The sequence below is a fragment of the Staurois parvus genome, unplaced genomic scaffold (genome assembly GCF_062004578.1).
Source record: "Staurois parvus isolate SC_StPar_1 unplaced genomic scaffold, SC_StPar_1.0 ptg000750l, whole genome shotgun sequence".
Classification (NCBI taxonomy): domain Eukaryota; kingdom Metazoa; phylum Chordata; class Amphibia; order Anura; family Ranidae; genus Staurois; species Staurois parvus.
This window is the reverse complement of record NW_028318546.1, coordinates 1,325,090-1,348,886: the sequence shown is the minus strand read 5'-3', so window position 1 is coordinate 1,348,886 and position 23,797 is coordinate 1,325,090. Positions and strand designations below refer to the sequence as shown.

Sequence of the window (23,797 nt, the reverse complement as noted above, 5' to 3'; positions counted from 1 at the left end):
ACAAGTCTGTGTCCCTGAGTAATGGTTCTCTGTCCCTAAGTAACTTCTCTCTGTCCCCAATTCTCGTTTCTGTGGCCCTAACTCTGTCCCTGTCCCTAGTACAGAGCGGTCTGCCTCTGTTCAATGACTGCAGGCAAATGAAGATTTCCAAAATGGCCGCTATATATACCTCGACCATTACACAGTGCTGGCTGGCTGGCTGCTGATTGGCTGATGCGATCACATGTCGTTGAGGAATGCATTATGGGGCAGCGCGCCTTGTCTGCGCGCCTTCCCCGACATCCCCGCTCCGTCGCCGCACATGTCAGCCGCCATTTTCGGAAAAATTTCGATTCGCGCGTCCGAATTAGGCTGTTTTTCGGATTCGGCACGAATCGAAATTTTTCCGATATTCGACTCGAATTCCACTTCGGATACTTCGATTCGCTCATCTCTAGTAATAACTACACCAAAATGGTTAAGATCGGGTTCCATATCACTAACTGAAATCAGTACGTGAATTTGAAAAATAAGCAATAAACAATGTAAATAAACATTAAATGCAGTATGAGTGATACTACTATTGGTTTGGAGCGCACTCTGAGGAATTGGCTGTGGTAGAATGCAATGTCTCCTATGAGGTTCCTCTTAACTAAGCAAAGGCGCTAAAGGTCTCTAAGTACCAACTGTAAGGAGGCAGCTTTTAGTGCTGACTCTGCAGCTGGACAAATGTTGGGGCTCAGTAACTGTTGGCGCCCTTTAATGGCAGTCAGTAGGGCCTGACTGCCATTAAAGCCATAAGGTCGCTGGTTAGGTTGTTTCTAAGTCTCAGTCTCTAGCGGTGGTAGCAAGTAATAGCCACAAAGCCCCCTCAACAAACCCATTAATATGGCAGCAGTTGTCCCTTTAATTGGTGTCTGCTCACTCTGGAGACTGGGGCGAATCCTGTCTGTGGTACAGCAAAGTCTGTATTCTGGCAATGCCTCCATCTTTCCATGCTCAGGATATGGCTCTGACTCTCTGGTTCCCCATGTGGTACTCGCTTGGTGACTTTTTCTAGCGACGCAGTCTCTCTCTCTGGAAGGGCACTGTACCACATGTTCCACACATCCTGAGAGGTTGCCACCAAGCAAAGTTCTTCTCTCTCCTCCTCTGATCCACAAAACTAGATGGTGGCTAAAGTCCCTTCCTTATTGACTCTAATGGACAGTACACTCTCCGGGACTACATGACCATGCCGGCATCTCCTTATAGTCCCTCCTAACTGGTTCTGCTGCTGTTTACTTGCGAGGAGGGGGTAAGCGGGTGGAATGATCCTCTGTGAGAGCTGTTCTGTCTCCTTCTCTGCAGTGGCAGTGGAAGAGGGGACCAGAAACATACAAGCAAACAGCCCAGTCTAGTTCCAGCTGCTCTCCCCGCTCTGTGCAGTGAGTCCACCGTCACTGCATGTCGGGGGGGTAGGGAGCAATAGCATATGGGACCCCACTTTTATTTTTACTTAGAACCTTAGACCCTGACATGTAACATGGACTTCCAATGTTTTTCTCATCAAAGGTTTCTTTTAGGGCATGATTTACAATAATATCAGCTAAATGCACCTACCTTTCTGAGACTGTAGACTGTGGCCAAAATAGACAAGAGTGTGATAACAACAAGAATTGCTGAATATTCAGTATAGCCAGTAGCAAACCAAAGACTCAGTGAAAAGGCTTGGAAAACGTAGAAAGGATTTAAAACCTGTGTAAGGCATAAATTAAAGTCAGTGTTTATATATATTGAAACTGCAGCTTTGCCAAGGAGAAAACAGTCCACCCAAGGTGCCAATTCCTCTATTGGCTGCCACTCACCCAGTGAATTAAGTTCAAAATATCCACAGCTTTGCCCCCGTTATATCACTAATCCAGTCTCAAAATACCAACCAAATCGTTCTCTTCATTTCTCAAGACCTCCTACTCTCTAGCACCCTTGTCACCTTCTCTCATGCCTGCCTCCTGGACTTCTCCTGAGCATCTCCCATTCTATAAAACTCCCTACCCCAATCTGCCCATCTATCTTCTACTCTGTCCACATTTAGGCGATGCACCCAATAACTGTATTTCCACTTTCTCCATCAGCTCATCCCCCACAGTAATTACCTTTTGTATCACTTGACCCTCCTTTTTAGATTGTAAGCTTTAACAAGCATATATATATATACACACACACTCACTGGCCACTTTATTAGGTATACCTTGTTAGTTCCAGGTTGGATCCCCTCTTTGCCTTCAGAACTACCTTAATTCTTCGTAGCATAGATTCAGCAAGGTGTTGGGAACATTCTTCAGAGATTTTGTCAATATTGACATGAGTTACTGTTGCCTATTTATCCTCTCAAACCAGTCTGCCCATTCTCCTCTGACCTCTGACATCAACAAGGTATTTTCATGCACACACCTGCCGCTCAATAGATATTTTCTGTTTTTCAGACCATTCTCTGTAAACCCTAGAGATGGCTGTGCGTGAAAATCCCAGCAGATCAGCAGAACCATGCCATGTTCAAAGTCACTTAAATCTACTTTCTTCCCCATTCTGATATTCAGTTTGTATTTCAGCAAGTCAACTTCACCACATCTAGATGCCTAAATGCATTGGATTGCTGCCATGTGATTGGACGATTAGCAATTTCTGTTAACAAGCAATTTAACAGGTGTACCTAATAAAGTGGCTGGTGAGTGTATATAGTAGAGGATCAACCTGGGGCTGAGTTAAGAGAGGGTTAACTGAAGAGGGCAGGTACTTCCCTTTCAGGCCTGATTATTAAGCAGCTAGTCAGAGGAAATGTTTTATGGCTGTTATGCTATCAGTGGTGAGGAGACTTGAATTCGGTTGGCAGGGCTCCATAAGTGGATTGTGACCTGCTGTAGCTTTAAAGCTGAAGGTAACCTGCTGTATGTAGGAACTGTATTTTTTAAGTTAAGTTAAGATTTTAAATTGAATGAACTGTCTCCCAGCCACCGGATTACCCCTCTCATTCCTACAATATATACACTATGCGGAAATAGAGGAGCCTGGTTGAAGAAATTAACTAAGGACTTAATGCAATTCTTGCTACCCCTGGATGGGCACCCCTATACTGGGTTATGAGAAATGTCTTATTGCTTTTGGAAGGGGTATTATTTTATTATGGTTTGTTATTATTAACTACCTCTAGTACAAAAAAAATTGAGTTGTACCAAGCCTCTGGCTGCTTTGAAGTGATTTAAGTGGATGTTTGTTACCACTGGAGATGTGATTTGGGGTAACATACTGTTGGATAATAATGCTAGATTGATGCACCTCATGGATGAACATATGGTGGGAACAGTATCCCAGAGAGACATCACTAGTGCAAACTTGGTTGGACTGGGGCCGATGGTGGAGAAGAGATGAGATCCCCCTTTTTTCAGTGAGCAGCTAACCCTCTCCTTGCAGCATGCAGCAAGTGACCTGGGCCCCCATTTCACATGGGCCTCAAGGTGTCTGGCAGACTGAGCAGCATCGTTGTATCCTGTAACCATGAGGAATATGCAAGGCCTTGCTGAGTGTCCCCCATTAGAGGATCATTGCTATATTGATCAGGAGTATAGTGAGTGAAGGGTTTATTACCCGCCATATGTGCACACCAGCTGCAAAAATGGAGTTCTGCGTAGCCTGTGGACTGTGAGTGGCCGGTGAGTTCAGGCCTTAGTTAGCCCTCTTCTGAAGCGAGCCCCTTAGTGGAATGAGTGGGTGAATCTGTCATGGTTGGCCCTGCTTTCAAGCTAAACAATAATAATTTTCTGAGAACCAGCAGCACCTTTTATTTCAGGATGAATAGAGTCTTTTATTGCTAGAGCAACAAGTGACAACTTTGATAATTTATATTGCTGAACACTGATTGCTAGCCAGGTGAAAATGGTGGAAGGGAATTCACTAAACACTTCTTAAATCTTGTGCATGAACACTGTTTATAGGATTATCCGTGCATTACTACACACCTTTATTTAGACATGATTGATACTGCTCTGTCTGTAAATACGGCATTGTTCTCATGTAGCAATATTGTTCTTCTGTTCAAAAGTCTCTCACCTCTTTGAAAAGCAGCTTCCAGATTGGGGTAATTTCTACATCAATTGCATTTAAGCCACATATTTGCTTTCTGTTTATAAATGAGACAAGTTATATTAATACAAGAAAACACAAAAGATTGACTGATATGTTGCTCACTAACTAGTTATATTATAAATGAATGCATATTGTCTTAAACGCTTACCGGATCTCTTGCTCCTCTTGAGTGAAACCAGAGCCAAAATGTGTGTGTAAATCTGAGCAAGAGTACTCATCTTCTAAAATGCTGAAATATGAACATATCAGGAATTATACCATTAATTGTATAATTTAAAGTAAACAGGTATGGAGGTTTTCTACATGGTTTCTTTGTTTATTATGGGCAGAAAACATTCATATATGTTTTATTGTTTTAGTAAGGTAGATGGGATTTATTGCATTATTCATTTTAGCCAGCAAGTGGAACCTTAGACACCTATTCATATTTGTAGGCTTTGCTTTATAGCATGTTGTTTACAATAAGAAGTGGAAAATTCTGAGCCATCAGCAGTGACTCTTTCTTTATCAGCTAGCCAGTTGGAAGTTCCAGTTTTCTGTGGAACAAAAGGGAAGTATCTTTTGCTAAAATATATGTGCATATGTATATACAGTTGTGATCAAAATAATAGCAGTCAGACATCACTAACCTGATCAATCACTGTTTTTGGTAGAAATGATATTTCTACATGGCAAATAATTTACTAGCAGGTGTAGTAGAGTAATAGAAATCCAACAGACCCAACAGTCATGACATGCATGCTGCTGATTCTGTGTAATTGGATCACTATTTGAAAGGGTCATGTTCAAAATAATAGCAGTGTGGAGTTCTATTAGTGAGGTCATTCATTCTTTGAAAAACAGGTGGCAATTATTGCCCTTATTTAAGGAAGGAAGGCAGCAAATGTTGTACATGCTGTTTACAGTGCATTTCCCTCTGAAATTCTGAGGAAAATGGGTCGTTCCAGACATTGTTCAGAAGAACAGCGTACCTTGATTAAAAAGTTGATTGGAGAGGGGAAAACATATAAAGAAGTGCAGAAAATGATAAGTTACTCAGCTAAAATGATTGCAAATGCTTTAAAATGGTAACCAAAATCTGAAAGATGTGGAAGAAAGTGAAAAACTACCATTCAAATGGATAGAAGAATAGCCAAAATGGCAAGGACTCAGCCAACAATCAGCTCCAGGAAGACCAAAGAAGGTCTAAAGCAGGGGTGGACTGACCATTTGGAAACTCGGGCACTGCCGAGGGCCCGGGGTCAGTAGGGGGCCCCATGAGATGCCTCTGGTACCTTTTTCATAGGCTTTTTTGAGTTTGGGCAAGGACACAGGGACCCCATGATCCCCTATTACCCGGGGGCCCCATGAGTTGTCAGTCCGCCCCTGGTCTAAAGTTGCCTGTGAGTACTGTTACAATTAGAAGACGCCTATGTGAAGCCAAGCTATCTGCAAGAATCCCCCGCAAAGTCCCACTGTTGAAAAAAAGACGTCCTGAAGAGGTTACAATTTGCCAAAGAGCACATTGACTGGCCTAAAGAGAAATGGCGCAACATTTTGTGGACTGATGAAAGTAAGATTGTTCTTTTTGGGTCTAGTGGCCGGAGATAGTTTGTCAGATGACCCCCAAACACTGAATTCAAGTCTCTGTACACTGTAAAGACAGTGAAGCATGGTTGCGCAAGCATCATGATATGGGGATGTTTCTCATACTACGGTGTTGGGCCTATTTATCGCATATCAGGGATCATGGATCAGTTTGAATACATCAGAATACTTGAAGAGGTCATGCTGCCTTATGCTGAAGAGGAAATGCCCTTGAAATGGGTGTTCCAACAAGACAACGACCCCAAACACACCAGTAAACCTGCAACATCTTGGTTCCAGACCAACAAGATTGACGTTATGGAGTGGCCAACCCAATCCCCGGATCTTAATCCAATAAAAAACTTGTGGGGTGACATCAAAAATGCAGTTTCTGAGGCAAAACCAAGAAATAGAGAAGAACTGTGGAATGTAGTCCAATCATCCTGGGCTGGAATACCTGTTCACAGGTGCCAGAAGTTGGTTGACTCCATGCAACACAGATGTACAGCAGTTCTCAGAAACAGTGCTTATACAACTAAATATTCATTAAGTGATTCAAAGGAAAGAAAAATCTTCAAACATTTTTCAGTTTATATAGTGAATGTTTGAGTTTGTAAAGAAGAATACAAACACTGCTATTTTTTTGAACAGTCTAATATTCACTTTTCTTCAATTTTTTTAGAGGAACAACACAAATTTGATATATTTTTCTTCATGTTTTGATTTGGAATAGAATGTGTAGTGTTCCCAATGCATTTGTGTGTATGGAAATAAAAGCTATTAGAAGGATTTTGAGCTGTATTCACTTTTTTCAACACACTGCTATTATTTTGAACACAACTGTGTATATATATATATATATATATATATATATATATATATATATATATATATATATATTGTGACATGGGGATGTTTAGCTCTGTGGTAGATGAGATTTCAAGTGAGTGCACCCCAGTCTGGAACTATATTTCAGGGCTTGGTAGCCCACTTTTATTAAAAGGAAAGGCGAAAACAAAAGTCCAACAAAGGGTTTTCCACACAGGGGTTCTTCTCCAGTAAAATATATGCAGTCCTAATTAAAATGCTAGCCCACCTGGCTACTCTTCAGCAGCACTGCTGCTCTAGACACTGGTCCTTCCAACCACCAGCTCTTCCAGGCACACAGCTTATAGCTTCTCTGACACGCACAGCTTCTCTGGTCTACTCCCCAGGCCATTAGCTGTCTCTTGCAGACAATCATACTATGACTGCCACATGCAGCCTTTCTGACTTCTGTTGGAGACCTTCTGTCTCTGTTGGGCGAAGCCCTGAGGTGTTTCTTAACCTCCATTATAAGGGCCCTGTGAACCTGCACACACACCCTGCTCTAGGATGTTTACACCTAGACCGCTTTTCCAAAGAAGTCTAAAAGTATCAATGCTACTGTGTCTTCTAAGTGACAGCTGTCACATTCATTGTGCAAGTTAAATTTTCAGAAATATAAATATCTAAAAACTTGAAAACAGGAACCCACTATACTGATTCTCCTTTAAAATAAAATGGTGCCAAGTCAGTCTTCTTCCTGAAATCTAGTATCAGTTCCTTAGTATTTGCTGTATTGAGACATAAGTTATTGGAACTGCAGCTAATGATAGTGATCAGTTAAATATCTTTGTAATGAACCCTGCAAGTTGATTTGCACAGGCCTTGATCACCCTTTTTTGGGACACCATCTGGACCAACCTATTTCCTAATATTCACGGACCTGAATGCCTGTCACACCTCGTGTTCATGCACCAAGAGTGCAGCATCATCCAGATTCAAGCCTAAAGAATGTGTTTGCCCAGAGTCCGCAACCTTGAAACATGCAAAAAATCTATTTAGTTCCTCAGCCAGTTGGGTACTGGCCTTTATGTCCATATCTGGATTTTCACTACGATTTATAATACACTCTATCCATTTCCAACCTTCCCTTGTGTATATACAGTACATACAGTATATATACAATTACCATAAGTACTGTATATACAGTATATACATTTTTGCACAGTTTTCAATAGAATGTCAGAAAAACCAAAAACATAAACTGTTGCAGATATAAATTAAGAGCATTTAGAGATACTTACAGTAGCGTCAAGAACTTTGTTGTTAGGGGCAAATGCCATTTCAGTTAGGCAGACAATGCATTATTCCTTGTTCTGTCACTACAATATGCAGTCTCAATGGTCACTAGTAATGTGCAAGAGTCAGAAGAACACAGGCAAACTTTGGCATTAACAGAGTGGACAGTCTGTCATTTGACAATAATGGCAAAGTTTTGGAGCCTGCTACATTTTTGGTCTCTTCACAGAATGTCTTTAACATACATTTTCTCGATAAAATTTGAACTGTTTGAACTCACCCAATTTTCTGAAAATTTCTTTCCAAAGTGTTCCAGACATATCTAATTTTCTGTACTGTTATGCAACGCACCTATGGTTTGAAGAGTAACATATACTAACAACCGTATGTTAACAAATATAACAACATCAACAATATTGTTTTCCTTAATATGCAGAATTAGAAAAAATGTCAAATGACCTACTGTATTAGAGTCCAACATTTTAATGTTCTATTGTTTTGGGGCACAAAGATTCATACTTGTTGTTTTTCTTAGAATCCAAGAGATAAGGTTCTCAGTACAATGACTTTCACATTTGTGAGCCTGGGTTGCTAAAAACTATGGTGTGAAACAGTTGTCTAGAAAACCAGCTACCATGTCTGGTGAAACCATCCTTCTCCACAAAGAACAATGTAGCTCCTTGATGAAGTGTAAAGCGGCTGATGTATGCCATCACAATGTTTCTAGCTGTATAATCTCTCTAATATTTGTCCTCTGGATAAAGTTGTAAAGCTTTGCTTTGGGTGGCATTGTAGTAAAGATATGTTCTGTATGAGTGTTATAAGGGAAATGTGGGGCTGATCATTAGGCAACTTTTCAGAAAATACATCATCAGAACCTTTGTATTAGGAACTCAAAATATGAGTGGAGGGTACCCAAAACTGTTAAAGAAATAGTAGAAAATACTAGTTTATTCATAACTTATTCACACCATTTTTAAAGATATGCTACAAAAGTTAATATATTGTAGGGATCGTGCCATAAGCTACTGGTGTCCCTAATCTACATTTAGTGTCACAGCTAAGTTAGGTTGCAGGCAGCTTGAACTTGAATAGTTAGTTCTGCTTTCATTGTAAGCTCAGAGTATTGTTTTGCTTATGCCTGTTACAGGGAGTGTTAGTGTAATAAGAGGTGATATTGCTGAGTTGCTAGGAGGTTTATTGCCAGAGGTGCATGCTGGGGGCACTGCATAATAGCAGAGTAAAAGAACAGCAACAGAATGGCACTTGTCCATGTGAGTGGATCTTTGTTTTGTTTTGTACAGTTGTGTTCAAAATAATAGCAGTGTGTTGAAAAAAGTGAACACAGCTCAAAATCCTTCTAATAGCTTTTATTTCCATACACACAAATGCATTGGGAACACTACACATTCTATTCCAAATCAAAACATGAAGAAAAATAGATCAAATTTGTGTTGTTCCTCTAAAAAAATTGAAGAAAAGTGAATATTAGACTGTTCAAAAAAATAGCAGTGTTTGTATTCTTCTTTACAAACTCAAACATTCACTATATAAACTGAAAAATGTTTGAAGATTTTTCTTTCCTTTGAATCACTTAATGAATATTTAGTTGTATAAGCATTGTTTCTGAGAACTGCTGTACATCCGTGTTGCATGGAGTCAACCAACTTCTGGCACCTGTGAACAGGTATTCCAGCCCAGGATGATTGGACTACAATCCACAGTTCTCTATTTCTTGGTTTTGCCTCAGAAACTGCATTTTTGATGTCACCCCACAAGTTTTCTATTGGATTAAGATCCGGGGATTGGGCTGGCCACTCCATAACGTCAATCTTGTTGGTCTGGAACCAAGATGTTGCAAGTTTACTGGTGTGTTTGGGGTCGTTGTCTTGTTGGAACACCCATTTCAAGGGCATTTCCTCTTCAGCATAAGGCAGCATGACCTCTTCAAGTATTCTGATGTATTCAAACTGATCCATGATCCCTGGTATGCGATAAATAGGCCCAACACCATAGTATGAGAAACATCCCCATATCATGATGCTTGCGCAACCATGCTTCACTGTCTTCACAGTGTACTGTGGCTTGAATTCAGTGTTTGGGGGTCGTCTGACAAACTGTCTCCGGCCACTAGACCCAAAAAGAACAATCTTACTTTCATCAGTCCACAAAATGTTGCGCCATTTCTCTTTAGGCCAGTCAATGTGCTCTTTGGCAAATTGTAACCTCTTCAGCACATCTTTTTTTCAACAGTGGGACTTTGCGGGGGCTTCTTGCAGATAGCTTGGCTTCACATAGGCATCTTCTAATTGTAACAGTACTCACAGGTAACTGTTTAGACCTTCTTTGATCTTCCTGGAGCTGATTGTTGGCTGAGTCCACACTCCACACTGCTATTATTTTGAACATGCCCCTTTCAATTAGTGATTCAATTACACAGAATCAGCAGCATGCATGTCATGACTGTTGGGTCTGTTGGATTTCTATTACTCTACTACACCTGATAGTAAATTATTTGCCATGTAGAAATATCATTTCTACCAAAAACAGTGATTGATCAGGTTAGTGATGTCTGACTGCTATTATTTTGAACACAACTGTACGTATTTTAATAAATCCTATTACGCTATGGGAGGCATCTGTTTTCTTTTTGTATGTGTATTGTCATACACGTTATGAGTCTAAGGAGGAGATCTTGGAGAGACTGGATTCCCCTTCTATATTGCCTGGTCTGTATGGTATGTCTGAATTGGGTCTGGAGATCCTGATGGTACCTGTATTGCTTGATTATATGAAAAGCATGGATTGAGATTGGATCTGGTAAGCCTCCCATTCTACTGCACGTTGGTGGTGAAGAATTTATTTGTTTATTATATTGGACACTGGTGTCGGGTTAATAATTGGATCATTTATAGTTCAAAAGGACTTTTAATTGTTGTATGGCCACTTCACAATGTTTTGGATTGTACTATATAATTATGTTCATTTACGGTATTGCATCACTGCTTATTTGTTGATCACAAGGGTTTAGCGCCTTTTTTATTAATATTGATAGCAAAAGGATATTTTCACTCTATATAAGTGCTGCTTCCCTTATCACTATTTTATTTTTCATTTTTTAATACGAATATGTAGATGTGGATGGCGCTACCTATTGTATCGATTTATTAGTATTAGTTTTTGCCTATGTTTCACCTTTAACAGTGTGTTTGAAGAAGTTTTTATAATTTTACAAACACATCCGTTGTTCAGATTTTTGTAAGCGTATTTCCATTAAATCATTGTATTCATGCATGAAGTTCATGCAAATCTTAGAATGCCATATGTTTGTGTCTACTGTAAATATGAAAATAAATAAATAAACTAACCTTATTCTCTGGCTCTATTAAGGCTTTACCGATAACAGATCTCCTATCTGTAAATGTCTCAAATGTATTTTTGTCTCCTGTTGTGAAAGGGTGGACCAAAAATATTTTTTTCTTTGAGTATTTTTTAAAACTATCCTTTAGAAGAGAAAAAAGAAGGATTTGTAATAACAATGATTTGGAATGGATTGTAATTAACCCCATACTGAGAAAAGTACAACAAATCTTAACTTTTAGTCCTCATGTACACAACATTTTTACAGCTGCTGTTTTTGGCTTTTGACGTTTTTTTCTACACCTAGTAAACCCCCCAGCATGTTATCTTATGTGTCCATGCACACATAGACTGTAATCAACGTTTTTTGGCTGGTGAGTTTTTTGGCTGGAAAAAAACCCTAGGACTGGTGGGTTTCTAGAGGAGTTTTTTAGCTGTAAAAATGCTCTAACACTGAAAAATGTGGTAAAACATAGCAAAACGCCACAAACAGGCATTTTTTGACCAAGAAAAAAAATTTTTTTCTTGGTAAAAAAAATGCTTAAAAATGCAAACGAGGAAAAACGTGGGATAACGCTGCTAGTCGTGGCAAAACGCCACTAAAAGCTAATGCAAAAACGCTAAAAAAAGCTGAAAAACTCAAATTTTTAACATGACTTTACACAGCTAACGTTACCAGCGTTATCAAAACATCCGGTGTGCATGGAGCCTAAAACCCAGTTTTGTAACTTTAGCATGGGTTAGTGAACTTTCCATATAATCATAACTACTTAGGCTTGGTTCACATCTGTGCGGGTGGTGCTGTTGTGGGACCAGCACAAATACCTGCAGCCGTACCACCCACATGGGAACCTTGGTTCCTGTGTGGGCTGCGATTTCTGAAGAAGTGCAGGGACTTCTTTCCTGCGTGTCACAGGAGTCCATTCAAATGAATGGGCTGTTGTGCCCGCGCAAATCGCAGCTCACATAGCTGCACATAATCACATCATCCAGCAATGCAGGTCCACGTCAGTTACAAAGAACCACACCTGCCGATTCATCGATAGAACAAAAAACACATGTTGTCTCAGTGCTGGTGGTTCATGATTGAGCACATTCTTAGTACAAACACAGGTATGCACATAAGTGGCAGCATGGCATACAGCCACATATATGCATACAGCTAGCTGGAAAGGGTTAAAGACACACATATCCTTATTTTACAAATAAACATGTGATAAAGAATATACAGTTGTGGCCAAAATTATTCAACCCCCAATGCTGTAAAGGGGTTTAGGGACTATAGTGTACATTTGGAATTGTATTCAGAATCAAATCCTACAAGGACGTTGTAACTACCCAAATGCAACTAAAATGACATCAATTGTTTATGTAATACAGTAGTAAATGGTTCTTATGTGGTTTCTTCATTGCCACAATTATTCAACCCCTTAAAGACTACCACTCTGAAGAACAGAGGTTCATACAGGTGCTTTCCATCAGGTATTGAAAACACCTGTGGATGTCACCGAGCAGCAATCAAGCATAATAAGCACCAATTAGGCAGCTTTAAAATGACTGTGATACTCAGCTCCTTCTAGACATTTACTGGTGTGGTTACAAACATGGTGAAGGCAAGAGAATGGTCCAGGAAGACAAGAGAAGAGGTGATTTCTCTTCACAGGAAGGGCAATGGCTATAAGAAGATTGCAAAGATGTTAAACATACCAAGAGACACCTTAGGAAGCATCATTCGCAAATTCAAGGCAAAGGGCACTGTTGAAACGCTACCTGGTCGTGGCAGAAAGAAGATGCTGACTTCGACTGCTGTGCGCTACCTGAAGCGTAGAGTGGAGAGAAGTCCCCGTGTGACTGCTGAGGAACTGAGAAAAGATTTGTCAGATGTGGGTACAGAAGTTTCAGCCCAGACAATAAGACGCACACTGCGTAATGAAGGCCTCCGTGCCAGAACTCCCAGGCGTACCCCCTTGCTGTCTCCAAAGAATAAGAAGAGTCGACTGCAGTATGCCAAAAGCCATGTGGACAAACCACAAAAGTTGTGGGATAGTGTTCTGTGGACTGATGAAACAAAATTAGAACTGTTTGGGCCCATGGATCAACGCTATGTTTGGAGGAGGAAGAACAAGGCCTATGATGAAAAGAACACCTTGCCTACTGTGAAGCATGGTGGAGGGTCAATCATGCTTTGGGGCTGTTTTGCTTCTGCAGGTACAGGGAAGCTTCAGCGTGTGCAAGGTACCATGAATTCTCTTCAGTACCAGGAGATATTGGATGGAAACGTGATGCAGTCCGTCACACACCTGAGGCTTGGGAGACGTTGGACCTTTCAACAGGACAATGATCCCAAGCATACCTCCAAGTCCACTAGAGCATGGTTGCAGAGGAAAGGCTGGAACATTTTGGAGTGGCCATCGCAGTCACCAGACTTAAATCCGATTGAGAACCTCTGGTGGGACTTAAAGAAAGCAGTTGCAGTGCGCAAGCCTAAGAATGTGACTGAACTGGAGGCCTTTGCCCATGAAGAATGGGCGAAGATACCCGTAGATCGCTGCAAGACACTTGTGTCAAGCTATGCTTCACGTTTAAAAGCTGTTATAACTGTAAAAGGATGCTGTACTAAGTACTAAGATTGAATGTCACTTGGGGGTTGAATAAAACTGATAATGCTGTGAGCACAGAAAAGACATTTGTGGTTATTTCATTATAACTGTTATGTTATATTTGTCTGACCTACAAGTGCCTCTTTAATGTAAATGTAAGCAAGATGACTGAATGATCAAAAGCAATGTCAAACTGGCCAAAACACTCAATTTCAGTGGGGGTTGAATAATTTTGGCCACAACTGTAATTGTTATGATGCACTTTAAATATATTGTGACAGTGTGGCGATCTGTCACCCTGGATTCTCAACAAGGCAGGTTGAGGGGCTCCAGGATAAAGGTTTGATACGGAGGAAACGGCTTTTCACTTTCCTCCTTTGTTTGTAAGGTCTGTTTTGGGATCTGGAGCCTGGAGATTTCAAAGAGATCTGGGAGGGATGAAATCTCCAATCCTGGGACCAGGTTTTGGGAATGGCCAGGAGACTGATTGCACAGGTGTGTGCAGGCCTCTTCATAGAGTCAGGACCAGGGTTCTGGGCTCCACCCCGGCAGATAGGAGTCAGGAGGGCTCCACTTGGAAGGCAGGAGGTCACTGCCTGGAAGTCAGGTGGGCTTCACCTAGGAGAGGTGGAAGCCAAAAGCAGCAAGGGGCTGCTAGAGACTAGCTGTGTGCTAGTGGCCAGTGGTGTGCAAGAGCCATGTCTTGAAGAAGTCTGCAGGAGACAGACATCAAGCTGAGTATAAGCCAGGAGGCTGAATCGTTGTTTTGTGTGATGGTGGATACCCCTGCGTGGGAACCTCTTATGTTATTGAACTGTCATTTAAATAAAATTGGGCAAAAAGGCCCTTAAAAAAGAAGCGAGTAGCTGTGTGCGTTTAAAAGCTCTACCACTTTGAAGCGAGTTCCCACAATATATATATATATATATATATATATATATATATACAGTATATATACTATTTACAAAATGCAAAGTGAGCAAACAGAAGAAAAATCTAAATCTAATCAATATTTGGTGTGAATACCCTTTGGCTTCAAACCAGCTTCATTTAACATTTGCACACTTGCACAAAGTCAAGGATTTTGTACGATAAGAGTCAGATGTATGATTAACCAATTATACCAAGCAGGTGCTAATAATCACCAATTTCATATGTAGGTTGAAACACAGTCATTAACTGAAGCAGAAACAGCTGTGTAGAAGGCTTAAAACTGGGTGAGGAACAGCCAAACTCTGCTACTAAGGTGAGGTTGTGGCAGAAAGTTTAATGCCCCAAGTCATGCACCATGGCAAGGCTGAACAGAGCAACACGACACAGAGAAGTTATACTGCATCAGCAAAGTCTCTCCCAGGCAAAGATTTTTAAGCAGGCTTGGGCTGTTCAAGCTCTTTTGAAGAAGCACAAAGAACTGGACAACAATGAAAACTATTGACTCAGTAGTCAGCCAAGAAAACCAAATGCAGCAGATTAAAGATTCATCATGCTTATTTCCCTTTGACATCGGAAGATGGTGACTGTCCAGCAGTTCCATCAGTACAGAACTGAAACCAGTGATATGCAGATACACCCATCTATTGTCCAGAGAAGTCTAGCCAGAAGTGGTCTTCATAGGAGAACTGTGACCAAAAAGCCATACCTCCGACGTGAAAACAAGGCTAAGTGACTCAACTATGCAGAAAAACATTAGAACTGGGGTGCAGAAAAATGGCAGCAGGTGCTCTGGACTCATGAGTCAAAATTTTAAATATTTGGCTGTAGCAGGAGGAAGTTTGTTTGTTGAAAGGCTGGAGAGCAGTACAATAATGAATGTTTGCAGGCAACAGTGAAGCATGGTGGAGGTTCCTTGGAAGTTTGGGTCTGCATTTCTGCAAAAGGAGTTGGAGATTTGGTCAGAGTTGATACTCATCCATCATGCCATACCATCAGGGAGGCGTGTGATTGGCTCCAATTTTATTCTGCAGTAAGACAACAATCCCAATCATACAGCCAATATAATTAGTAACTATATTCAGTGTAAAGAAGAATAAGGAGCCCTGGAAGTGATTTTGGGCCCACAGAGCACTGATCTCAACATCATTGAGTCTGTCTGTGATTACATGAAGAGACAGAAGGATCTGAGGCAGCCTACAACTGCAGAGGATCTGTAGTTAGTTCTACAAGATGTTCAGAACAACCTACATGCTGAGTTCCTTAAAAAACTGTGTGCAAGTGTATCTACAAAATTGATGCTGTTTTGAAGGCAAAGGTTGGTCACACCAACATTTTTATTTGATTTGGATTTCTCTTCTGTTATTTAAATTTTGTTAATTAATAAAAATAAACTAACACTTTTATTTCTGAAAGCATTCTTAACAACTTTCTGCTTGGCCTATTGCAAAATGATGACCTGTCAGGACGTTCATCGTTCCGGGTGGATGTCATATGGCATCCTCTCGAAACACGGTCTGCATGCAGCCGTGCTACGGGCATAGTCTGTCACTGGCTGTGTCCACCAGACACAGCAGGTGACAGGTCACTGCCAGTATCATGTGATTGCTGTGACCAGTCACAGAAGATCACATGACAATTGTACACAATGAATGGCTTTGATATATGCCATTTATTGTGTATAATTGTGTTGCTAGCTGTGATTGGTCACAGTGACCACATTTTACAGACAAGGCCAATCTGTACCATGTGATTAGCTGTGGCCAAATGCTTGTAATGCATGCGTGAAATTCCCTGCTATAAACAATCATAATGTGTAAAAAAAAAAATTCTGATCACTTCTCCAGAGTAGTACAATGTTACTATGGTAACAGTATATTGCTCTGGTCACAGTGTGTTAAAAAAGGAATGAAATAAAAATATTTAAACAATTTAAAAAAATTTAATTTACAACAAATTGTTTGTTTTTTGTTTTTTTTTCATGCTGTCATCAGCAGTTGTCCCTGATCACCACCACACCAGTTATATTGTGACACTGAACTGCACTGGTGACAGTTTTTTTTAATTTCTTCATATTCCAAAAAATGATGACAAAATGTACAACTTCAAAAAAATCGCAATGCCTCATACTAAATACTTGGGACTATCTACTTAGTCATTTAGGGGATATCTGTACTGTCCTGACATTTTTGGGCCTCAAGAAATGAGTTAGGCTGTCAGTACATCACGACTGATCGTTTTTCAGATATATACCATAATTTGTAGACTCTATAACTTTCCTATAGGCAAAATAATAAGCAGTGATTTGGGTTATTTTTACCAAAGAAATGTAGCGGAATACATTTTGGCCTAAATTTATGAACATTTCTTTTTTGCTAAATTTTATAACAGAAACAGAAAAACATGTTTTTTTTAGCAAAAAATTAAAAACCTACTGGTGATTAAATTCCACCAAAAGAAAGCTATATTTGTGTGAACAAAATGTAAAAAAGTTAGTTTGGGTATAGTGCTGTTATTGTCACTCAAGTGTGACAGCTCTGAAAGCTAAATATTGTCCTGGGCAGGAAGGGGGTAAAAGTGTTCAGGATTGATGTGGTTAGTTTACAGCATTTTTTCAAATCTGCTAAAACTTTTGCAAAGGAGTGAGTGTGTGTTTGTGTGTGTGTGTGTATATATATATATATATATATATAAAAGATATACTTAGATATACTTAAAAGTACTTTTAAAAATATACATTATATATTATGCATACATTTTATAGGTAATTAAACACATGCACAGTCATCTTCTACACATGATTGGGTACAGGGGTGGACTGACAACTCATGGGGCCTCGGGGCAATAGGGGATCATGGGGCCCCTGTGTCCTTGCCCAAACTCAAAAAAGCCTATGAAAAAGGTACCAGGGCCATCTCATGGGGCCCCCTGCTGACCCCGGGCCCTCAGGCAGTGCCCGAGTTTCCAAATGGTCAGTCCGCCCCTGATTGGGTATTAAAAGTGAGCAGAAATTTGCTTTTTGACATTTCAGGACAGATGAAGTGAAAATCCTAAACCCAATTATGTAAGTCAGCCTTAATGTTAACCAGTAGATGGCACTGTGTGCAATATAATGGCAACTAATATTCTCCCTTCAGCATATTGTGAAACCAATTGATGACACCTGTGGTTTATATGCTTACCACCTGTATTTACTCTGCAAACACTAAGGTAAAACCAATGTCTGTATTATTATTATTATTATTTTTTAATAACTAGTGCTTTTGTGTTACTGGTTGTGAAAATACAAGACCCTACTATTTAGACATTTTTGTGTCTGAAAACTGACTACAAAACAAAGATATGCAAAAGCCTTTAAAAAAGCATTGGTGACCACATTGGTGTAGTTATAAAAAATCATATAGCTGTCCACCTATCAAAACTGCATGTGAATTAGTTCTGTGTGAATTGGGCAACATCAAATATTCTTTAGATAGCAAGCTCTATGAGCAGGACCCTCCTATTCCTTCTGTATTGAACTGTACTGTAATTGCACTGCCTCCTTATTTTTGTAATGTGCGGTGCGAACTGTTGGTGCTATATAAATCCTGTATAATAATGGTATGTGCAATTCAAATGCATGAATCTGGAAAATACCACATTATGGTCATTAAATAGCACAGAGGAGCACAGTATAGAGTGCTAGAATAAGTGTGCTCCTCAGTGTCATCCAGTGGCCATAATTTAGTATTTGCCACATAATATGCAGTGGCTATAATGCAGTATTTTCTGTATTCATGTCTTCAAATTACAGAGAATATAGCCAGAGAATGTTTGATTTTGCCCCATTTGCAAAGAATGAAATTTGATGGAGCTTTGTTACAACATGTTGCTGCAAGACACTCACCGTGGTTCTGAGTAATATAACATCAGCTTTTTCCAGGTCACATGAAATACAATGACAGTAGACATCCCATTCTGGTTTCCAATAAAATATAAGTAGAAGGAAGCCAAGAGAGAAAATGTACCCAAAAATGCAGAAGACTTGCCTCCATATCTCTGATCTGAATCCAAAGAGCTCCTGTTAAATTAAATACACCACAACAGTCACTGGCCAGGGTATTGCCTAAGATGAACTTAATGAGGCTGGTAAAGCCAGTCCAATAAATTACAATACATTTTTGTTCTTTGGTAATATATACAGTATATATATAAATATTATTAGTGTTGTCATGTTCTCAACAAACAGGTTAGGCATGTTTGGTGATACTACTGCTATCAAGCACATATAGTAGGACATGTTTTTACTGCTAGCTACTACATTGGAGTGGTCCACGAGATAATGTAGATAATGTAACCAGGTGCTGGCTATATCATCATTCCATTCAGGGAAATTTCCCCTTAGTACCCGATACTGGAACTGCTACATCACTTCTTGTTAGAAGATTGAAATTAGTTCTTCTGATAGCATATGATCTTGCGACCTGTAGTCCTATAGTCAATACATCCTTTATTTCTGAGTGCGGACTGAACTACAACTACCAGAGAGATGGGGGGCGAGAAGGATGCTGGGAAACATATATATTCTACAGCAAGGGACTGGCTTGCTCTTTTGGTGTGGGATTCAGAGCCGAATACAAGGGGACTGCTGTTCTCCTCCAAAGACAGATTGCTGGCCTACTACTGCACATCAGTTCAGCACAGCGGTGATGGCAATCGCCACACTGGGATCGCATCAGTTTCTCTGCATTAGGACTGTCACTGTCCAGTCTTCACACAAATATATCTGCTTGCTAAACTGACAGGCCATCAGGCAGTAACTCTGCACATTCCTGCAAACAGAGTCTGGGCAAGAGCTCTCATTCCTAGGAGACTGTGCTATCCATAGGATTGGTAAGTGGGCTGATGCCCAACCTCTTTCTGTCATCGCTCTAGAGACACTGCATGCAGACACCTTTACACCTCAGTTACCAAACGACCTTTGCTTTGAGCAGTGCCAAGGCTTATCTGTTTAAAGTAATTTAATTACCAGTATTCACTCCATGCGGTGGCGTGATGTCTGGGGTATGCTGCTCTTACTCTAGCAGCATACCCCAGACATCACGCCACCGCATGGAGCGGCGGCCATCTTTGTACATCTTTATGGTCAGTTTTGTTTGTTCAGTCCTTGTCTTTGTTTTGGATCAATAAATTTCTCCGTTTAAAACGATATCACACCATCCTGGCTTTCTTTCTTGGGACCCTGCTGAGTCCATTACCCACAGAGCCACCTGGGGAGACAGCTGAGAGCTGTTTTAGTGTGGAAACACACGATCCATAAGGAGAACTCGGACGGACAGATGTGCCTAGACGATGATCCTATGATGCCATATCCGATTTTGAGATAACTTCGCTTGGATATCGGGATATCATCTACATGCATATTTGAATTAGGCATCTGGTGAGTTCATGATTCAATTGATTTTGATCACCGGAAGACGCACGTTTTTGAATCACCATTTTATTATTTATTATTTTTAAGGACTTTTTAATGCTTTTTTGCACAATGTTTGGCACATATTAATCACACATTCTTGTATATTTTCTTGCCATATGTTGCTATAGGTATATGTATCAGGGATAATTGTATTTCTCTTAGCGCTGCGCCCTCTTTTCACAAATTATAACACCTGTTAATATATTTTTGTGAATTATTATTGACAAAAAAAATAACAAAATTGATGAGGAGATAACTTAATAGGCTTTTCCAGTAACTTCAAAGCAGAAATTGTGCTAGACAGGCTCACCATCATTTGCTGCCTATAAACTAATAGATTTTTTTGTTCAGCCTGCCAGCCATATTTTGTTTTAGTTTTGTTCTGGAGAGTTTAGTCTGGTTTAGATTTGATGTAGAGAGGGATTAGAAGACCTGTCAGGTTTTATTGCTGTCTGTACCTCCGTTAGAAAGTTTCACTTTGCTATTTTTCCTGTTTACCGTTATCACTGAGATTGAAAGTGAAAGAAAATCCCAATTTTGGGTTGTCCTTAGAACAATAAATGAGGGGAAATCTTTCAATGAAGACACTAGATTTGGTGACCATGCTGACAACCAGGGATTCACTTACGCTTTAGGAAATTTCCTCTCACTTTCTATTTTGGCTATGGGACAGGTTATAAAGTAGAATCTCCCTAACAAGACATAGATTGCAAAAAAAAAAACAACTGTTATAACCCTTTCACACAGGTTCTAAGGCCCATACATCATGAACGAGCTCTTTGTCGTTGTAGTCTAGCACCCTCCTAGTTAGACTGCTAGGTAAATTTTAGTTTTTTGGCTCTTCTGTAATCAAAGGAGCAGTGATTGTTTTGTCTGGTCTATTCAGGGCTTCACAGGCTGGGAGTTTGATTGTTTCCTCCCAAAAAAATTCTGAAGCTTAAGGAGCTAGGCAGTGAAAATTAACAGCCTGAATATTGAGCAGAACCTAGCCAATCCCTGGGATGATGTGCCCTGATGGTGCCTGGAGTGCTGTTAAATAGTCTGGGGCCCTGAGGAGACAATCCCTAGACTTCTTAATAAGCCAGAGCGAACGGACTGTTGCTGTGTGCCTGACTACCTCTGTACTGCATTGGGAAAAAAATCTGTGAATTCTCAGTGGCCCTTTCGGGGGTAGTGCTACAGTGGCTTGGGACTACAGGTGCTGTGTGCCAGTGGCCCATTTAAGTGTATGAGATGGGGATGCAGCGGTTGCATGGACATAGCCACTTGTCCTAATTTGACAGGTGTAGAGGTGCAGGAGAGTGTCCCTGAACACACTCTGTGTTCAGGGCCATTCACCCCTATACTTGTCAAATTAGAAATTGCAGTTGTGTCTGTGCAGCTGCTGCGTCCCCATACACTTACATAGGCTGCTTGCACAGAGCACCCAGCTGCTCAAGTCACATTAACAAGTTAACTATTCATGGGGTATGAGTCCCAGCAACCATGTGAATGAGGCCTTACTCTATTCATAATGAAAAGAAAAGTTTTCCCTTTAGTTCTATTGAAAGCATATTTAAAAAGGAAACTTTGTTTTAAGTATTAAGTTTGAAAGTGTTTGACAAATCAAAGGAGCTGGGTGGAAAATGATTGGCTGAACAGTGACTTCTTTCAATCAAATGCAGTCACTGTTCTGACATCCAGCTGGCAATGGAGAATCATCCATCCATACTATTTAGTGTGGATGGGAGAATCTATTACATTTCTGTCATTTAACTGGAAGGATGAACTAAAGAAATCTATGTGTTTATAGCTATATTAAAGCTTTTAGTGCAATCTGTGCTCTCACTGCCGAGATTCTCCCTCTCTATTTGTTCCAGTGACCATAGGAACTGAAAATGAGGGAAAATCTAAAATTTTAAGTTGTTACCAGAACAGAAATATAGGTTAAATATCTTAATGTGGACACTTGCCTATTAACACTTGTCTAAAAGGAAATTGTCTATTGGAGGGATTTCCTCTCAATTTTTGTTTTATCTAAAGGGCAGGAAGTAAAGGGAACTCTTATAAATGGGACACATTAAAAAAGCACACAAAAAAGACAGGGCTCTTAGACTCTTTGACTTTATACATACTATAGAGAGACAGCAGAATATCAATTTGCATTTTACCAAGTGCTCAGGATATGATGGCTCCAAGAGCACCATGCAGAAACAAGTTTATAGTAAGATGCATCAATTGGTGCCTGGGTGACATGGGTAGGCTTGCAGTTATCAGCCCCAGATGCCTTGAAAAAAAAATTAGCTAAGTCTACTTAGTGTGACTTGTTGAATTCTCATGTAAATCACAAAACATACATGAAAATAAAAAAAATCACCAGCACTCCAAATAAATGCATGTTGCATTCCCTTTTTTAAGCACAACCTTAAAGAATAAGTCCACTTTCCTGGGGAAAAAAAATAGCAAAACAAAACAAAACAGAAAAAAAAAAAATATATACACATATATATATATATATATATATATATATATATATATATATATATATATATATATATACAGTATATATTACACAAATTGTGACTCAAGTCATACTGTAATTGAATGTTATTAAAAACTACTTTTCCTTTTCAATCTGCAGTGCTGTAATTTTCTGTAAAATGCAATGCAATATGGCTACCTTCAAGTGTTCTATGCACAATGTGTGTACAGCACACCCACTGAAAATGTCCTTTCCTGCTTGTGTCATTGGCTCACTGATTTAAATCTGCACTGATGCATTTTGGCACCCCCTGCAAAAACAATGTCATGTTTGGTTTGGGAAATCATGTTTAAAGAGATGCAGACCTTGCCAAATTCTCGATTAGAGCCCTGCAGGTGCAGCAGCTGACTGATAATTAGAAAACCACTCCTATACAGATTCATTGAACACAGACAAACAAACAGCTATTTCTCAGAATAACAAAATGTAGGAATGTACAACAAAGTTTGTTAAAATTCCTGCAATGCACATAAATCACCCAGATGGGAACGTTTTTTTCTCAACAAAAATGGAGTTACTCTTTAAGTCGTAAGAAACCCATGTTTTGAGACCTTGTTCCTGCCTCAAAGAGATATTCTTCTCTTACGAATTCCTCAAGGCAATGTAAATCCCTGTTGGTGGCGTTGTATGTGGTTGTGGCACAGCGCCATCTGTAGCAATCACAAAACTATCCACAGCAATCACTTTGAGCTTTCAACAAATATTTAAAGGTTAAATACTGTGTAGCGTGAAGCTTCTTTTTGGACTGTATCACAGTACATACAATTCTTCTCTAACCAGTGACTTTATAATACATCATTATACATTATTCTCATACCATCTCATTCTCCTCCCCAGGATTAATCAAAGCACAGCTGCCTGTCTTCTTTTTTTTGCCATTCATTTTTGGTTTCTTCTCAGTAGTTAGTTCAAAAGAAGTAGCAGGTAATACTTTCATCCCAATAGTTCTGTATACACTAATCTTCAGTTCTTCTTTTTGCATCTTCGTTTGGCACACGCCCTTATGATTCAAGAATCTCTGCCAAGATGGCCCCTAGGATTGGATAATGTATTTATAGATATTGCATCAATTTAAATATAAACTTGTTGGTCTAGTTAAGGTAAGTGAACAATGTTTTGAAAAGTTCATGTGCATTCTGGCTGGCAGTCAAGTTCATGCAA

At 39.9% G+C, this 23,797-nt stretch overlaps 1 protein-coding gene across 1 annotated transcript in view; it reads right to left on the bottom strand.

The window, feature by feature from the left end:
• LOC149445015 (putative cation-transporting ATPase 13A4) overlaps nucleotides 1-23,519 on the bottom strand; it is a 119,255-nt gene extending 95,736 nt beyond the window's left edge. The window contains exons 1-7 of the mRNA XM_089654308.1: nucleotides 23,454-23,519; nucleotides 18,547-18,720; nucleotides 11,139-11,273; nucleotides 8,051-8,121; nucleotides 4,250-4,330; nucleotides 4,066-4,135; nucleotides 1,582-1,716 (exon numbers count right to left, since the gene is read on the bottom strand). Of these exons, the coding sequence (XP_089510434.1) occupies nucleotides 1,582-1,716; nucleotides 4,066-4,135; nucleotides 4,250-4,330; nucleotides 8,051-8,121; nucleotides 11,139-11,273; nucleotides 18,547-18,720; nucleotides 23,454-23,519 (732 nt within the window). The remainder of the gene's footprint in view (nucleotides 1-1,581; nucleotides 1,717-4,065; nucleotides 4,136-4,249; nucleotides 4,331-8,050; nucleotides 8,122-11,138; nucleotides 11,274-18,546; nucleotides 18,721-23,453) is intronic.
• Between the last annotated feature and the right edge of the window lie 278 nt (nucleotides 23,520-23,797).